Here is a 5,520-nt window from a genome sequence, read left to right on the forward strand (position 1 = left end):
CGTAATGGAATCTCGACATTCAAGACATTGATTACTAGTGGAATCATGAAATAATATTGAAACCTAAATTGTTCCTCTCACAATAAAGATAGAAAAAAAAATACGTTATCAGACTGATCTACTCAGTAACAAATTAATAATAATTTTTCCTTTTAAATGAAAATTTTAAATTTCCATTTAAAAGTGAGAAGTTTCAGGAGTGATGTATATAATAAGCTCAGTGTAATAAGTGGTTGCAGTATTGCAATAAGCATATTTTTGTAGTTTTAGATAAAACCAAAGACGGAAATTAAAATATTTTGCCTGCTTCTTATAAATTACATAATGATAATATATAACACCAATCTCTTAATGGAATCTCAAGAAACTTATCTTGATCAAGTCTATCTATTAGCTATAATTCAACAGATACTGCACTTTTATAGGCTGTAGCTGCAGCTATTCATTGAAATATATGTTTTTGTCCTATCTCATAATTTTCATTGTTACAAAAGACAAAAAATCTCAATAATTTTTCTCTTGCAACTAGTAAAATGCACTAGTGAGTATAAAATGGGACTGAACCCCACCTCATTCCCCTTCTTCATTAATTGATTATTGTTCTTTATTTGATTATTTTTTTTTAAATTAACCTAATACAAAGCATTTATCAATTTAGTTAATATTTTTTCATTTTATAAAAGTTCAAATCCGCATTGCTCAAAAAATTTGAACTCAATTTTATTTGGCATGCTTGATATAACTTAATTATTTTGACAAACTTAAAATAGGTTTAAATATATTTTTGTCCTTCAACTTTTAGTGCCAATTAAAATTAGTCCCTCTTGAAAACTTTGAACCATGTTAGTCTCTTATATTTAAAAATGTGTGAATTTAGTTCTTTAAACTAAATTTTGTTAAGTTTATTTAATATTTCAAATGTGTTTTTTAACAAACATTCAAACAAAAATATTTTACAAACTAAAATACTTTAATAAAATGTTCTTAAAACGTCAAATCAACTTAGTAAATTTGGTTTAAATGATTAAATTTATGTATTTACAAGATTAAGGGTCTAAATTAGTTTAAAGTTTTCAAAAAAGACTACTTCTAATTTTCACTAAAAGTTGAAAAATAAAAAACATATTTAGCCTCTTAAAATGAGAATGCATTTTTGGTGAAAAAAGATAATCGCATCTTAGCAACTCTTGAATGGTGACTCTAGCCATAACTAATTAGATGGCCTTTAGAGAAGGATTAGGGGCATGTGAGGACAAAAATGCTTGATGAGATCGCGCTGGTTAACGTCCATACCTCGTGTAAAATAAAATGTTGTTTAATGAAAAATTTATTATGTTTTACTTCAAATTTCATTCCACAAATTACGTGCCATGATCTCCGACACAAACATGGCAGATCGATCGTGAAATGTCTCGTTAATAGAAGCGACAACGTTTTTGACACATATTCAATTATTTATTCCAGTCTAATGGATTTTTGTAGACTCATTAAGTGATAAAGAGCTCTGCTGATTAACGTCTTACCTCATAAGACTCTCATTCAAACTTGAGATTTAGAGTTTTCCACGTAACTAAAAACTAAAGACACTATTAAAATATGTCTAAAAAATTGGGTGAGTTTGCAGAATATATTATCTTCATTTTTGTTCCATACGTTGTATTCGTCTTTACTGTTCAAAAATAATGAAAATCCGTCTCATGATAAACGTGGAACGTGTACATATACACACATACATACATTAATTATATACTCCTCGAAACATGCACGTATTTAGAATTTAAAAGTAGAGGCCCCTTTTCCTGTGTTTGTGGAACAGATTACAATCACAAATTAGAATTACATATCGAAAATAATGTGCAGTATTTCAGTTTGTTTGAAGCATGAAATTTATTTATGTTTAATTTCATTATCAATTACCGTGGAACAAATAATAATGTTTAATTCAATAGAGGCAATCTAATAAGGTAACTCTTGAAGAAAATTAAAGGCTAATTAAATTAATTATTTCAATTGGTACACAATATCTCTCCCGGATTTTATTTGTTATAAATTACGAAGTCTTCAAACAAACTTCACCCGTCACAACCAACGGTTAAAACAAAGAGGTGTTTTTGGGAGGATGGGCCTGGGAAACTCGTTGCTTGTTCATGACTGTTCTCTAATATTGGACCTTTTCATCAATGTAAAGTCCGAACACTAAATCTTTTTCAAGGATTTACTATTGTCACCTCCCAAATTGTAATTAAAGCCTCACCTTTTTCAAGAGTTTGTTTTTTAGAAAAATACTGCCCGCGTTTTTGCACACTACAATCAACAACAACAACAACTAGGTTTTGGATGTTAATCCAGTTTCTAATTTTTCTAAGTAGGAGATAAATTTCTTTGATCTAATTAGTAAGTTTTTTTTTTACCAATTTAACGCTTTTAAATATTTTACTTAAAGTAGTGCCTTTTAAAATATTAACTTCTGATTTTTATATTTATTTTATTTTTAAATTTTTTATTAAATTTATCTTTTACTTTTAATTATATGAATAAGATTTTTTTTTGCTCTTGTAAGGTAACATTTATTATCTGTTTTAATAAAATAGTTTTTTTACCTTTTATTGCGTAAGTAATCTTTTATAATAAAAAATAAAAAAATAGCTTTTCATATTTAAACAATTATATTATTTGTTTCCTTTTAAATTTCGTTACGCTATTTGTAATATTTGTCTTATATATTATCTTGATATTAAGTTTGAAGGTGTTGATATTAGAATGAAGGGATTGGTTCAGAAAGGGAATTTCTTCTTACTTCTCCGATATTTCTTTTACATTTTCAAAAGTTTTTTAAAACCTAAACCTACTTTTTGACCATTTAAAAAAATTACATAGATCACACCCTTAAATTAATGATGTCGACTTTCGATAAAGATATTTAAGAAAGTTAAAATTCGGTGAAGAATTTAGACTTTTAAAAGTAAAAAAAATATATATTGAAAGTCAACTTTCGAATATATATATATATATATATATATATATATATATTTTGATATTTGGAAGTCTAAAATTTTAATTGGATGTTAATTTTTGGAATTTTTTTTATTGAAAGTCGACATCTGAAAATAAAATTTTGAGAATATGATTTATATGGTTTCGTTTAAATGATTAAAAGATATTTTTGAAATTTTAAATTTTTTTTAGAGGTGTAGAAAAAATTCTTGGAAGTGGAGAAAGAAAATCCCGTTCAGAAATCCCTTCCGTTAAGATTGGTTTGGCCCTTTCGCCTGTGTTCAAGTATTGTGATTCAAAAAACCCATTGCTTTCACAAATCCTAAAACTTATTTGAAAAATATATATTAAGTGTTACTTGATACACAAAAGTTTATTAAATTATATCTTTAATCGTTCATAATAATATTTAAATTTATTCAACCATTAAATTTCATATTCTTATCAATCATATAATGTCTACAAATTTTCATATAATTTTAAAAAAATTAAATTTATTACATAATATAATTTAACATATAAATCATATGTAAAAATGTATAAATATTTATTATTAGATAAAATATTAGCTCTGATACTAACGGTAGGATTTATATAAATGCAACAGACATACATCTAATATTAAATATGAGAACCTTAACATCTTAACATAATGTTAATAAGAAATCGTATGCAGTAAAATTTCAATGACGTAAAATTTCCGTGTGACATGGTTACATATAAAAGTTAAAAATACATGATACCCTGAAAGAAAGATAGTGAAAAATAAACATTTTGGCAAGAGTAAAAACATAATGAAGGATCTTAAGAAAAAGAAAAGGGGTTGTTAAGCAGAGTTTTGAGGTGATAAATTGTGGATGGAGGGAGGAGGAGCAATGAAATTTTGAACGAGGTGATGGAGTCGATTTTGGTGGAGTGGATCACGAACTTCAGCCCCATGAGATCCCGTTGGGCTAAAGCTGGTGAGAACGGGAACGCCCTTCTCCGCCACCAGTGTGGCCAGACCAATCTGATGGTCGACCAGAGGGTCCTCATGGCACCCACTCACCAACACGCGCCACCCCAGCTCCCTCACCCTCTCCAAAATCACGCCGCCATCGCCACCACGAGGATTGCAATACTCGTGCTCGCGGTCAACCCCAACGGGCAACGACAACTCCCACAGCACGTCACACACGTGCGGCGCCAAAACCGGATCCTCAGCAAGCCTCACCTCAGATGGAACCCTCTGTGTGGCCCCGAAAAACGGTTGACTCAATATCAGCCCTCGGATCTTAAGTGGCTCCAGGTAATTAATCCCGTGAGAGTTAGTTTGGGCAGCCACGCGTAGAGCCGCGTGGTACGCGATGTTGGCTCCGGCGCTACTTCCCACGAGGTAACAGTTGGAATAGTCGGCGTGGTTTCTCAACCAATCGTGCGGGTTGGATTTGAGCCAGTGAAGGGCTTCGACGGCGTCGTCGTAGGCGGCGGGGAGTCGGTGTTCGGGGGCGAGGCGGTAGTCGACGGAAACGACGATGGAATTGGTGTCTTTTGCGAGGTTTAGGCAGGCGTCGTGGAAGAAATGTGTGGCAGCGCTGAAGAGGACGAAGCCGCCGCCGTGGAAGTAAACGATGAGAGGGAGGTTTTTGGAGGAATTGTGGAGTGCGCGGCGTGGGAGGAATATGCGGGCGAAGGTTTTGCTTGATTGGTTGATGGTGGCGTCTTGGGTGAGAACGGGGATGGGGACGGTGGCATCGGAAGTTGGATGGGTGAGTGGGTCTGCACGGAGGCGAGTGATGGTGCCATCCGAGTTGGGGAGGATTTTGAGATGGTGGAAGGGATCCACTTGGCCAGACACAAACATTCTGCTTCTCCCCTATTTGATCGTTGACTTTAATGTTTAGTGTTCTTTCAATCCATACGTTACTTAAACTGCTGCTCCCACAACTTTGCATTCAGCCAAAACCCAATAATTCACTCCATTCCACTGCGCAACAATCTTTTAAAACTCTCCACTTTTTTTTTTTTTTCAAAGTCTTTAAATATTTGTTTTTCCTCAACTTCCTGAGTCTTCTTTTGTAACCACCGTTCACTTCAATACATTATCTCTAACGTCTCATTTTTATTTATTCGACGGACATCTCATAAAATATATGAAATATATGTTTTGACTTTGGACGAGTCTCATTTCCCTCCTTCCTTTTTTCACTTTTCTGAGTCTCCTTAAACTTCTTCCTCATTCGCCTCTCCGATTTTACTATCTTCACATTCAATCCCCTTTCTTATTTGATTGAAAAGCCATATTTGAACACAGTCGAGCACCAATATAAAGTGTTGAAGGCTATTTGGCAGTTGGTTCGTTAGTTGTTGTTTGTGGTAGCTCAGTGTTAGTTGCTGTTTGTGGTTATGATGAATTATTTGGTAAGGAATCAAAAGCCTCCTATTTTTATTCATAGCATGCGCTGGCCAACTAGCCAACGCTACCTCTATAATTTTTATATTTATTTATTTATTTACGTCAGCCGGCCTATGTTATATTCGACTAAA

At 32.8% G+C, this 5,520-nt stretch overlaps 1 protein-coding gene across 1 annotated transcript; it reads right to left on the minus strand.

Moving 5' to 3' along the window:
- Positions 1 to 3,644: 3,644 nt before the first annotated feature.
- Positions 3,645 to 5,083, minus strand: LOC114191487 (carboxylesterase 1-like). The gene has a single exon (XM_028080674.1). The coding sequence runs from the start codon at positions 4,835 to 4,837 to the stop codon at positions 3,821 to 3,823; it is 1,017 nt and encodes a 338-aa protein (XP_027936475.1). The 5' UTR covers positions 4,838 to 5,083; the 3' UTR covers positions 3,645 to 3,820.
- Positions 5,084 to 5,520: the final 437 nt, after the last annotated feature.

Source organism: Vigna unguiculata, chromosome 7 (genome assembly GCF_004118075.2).
Source record: "Vigna unguiculata cultivar IT97K-499-35 chromosome 7, ASM411807v1, whole genome shotgun sequence".
Lineage (NCBI taxonomy): Eukaryota > Viridiplantae > Streptophyta > Magnoliopsida > Fabales > Fabaceae > Vigna > Vigna unguiculata.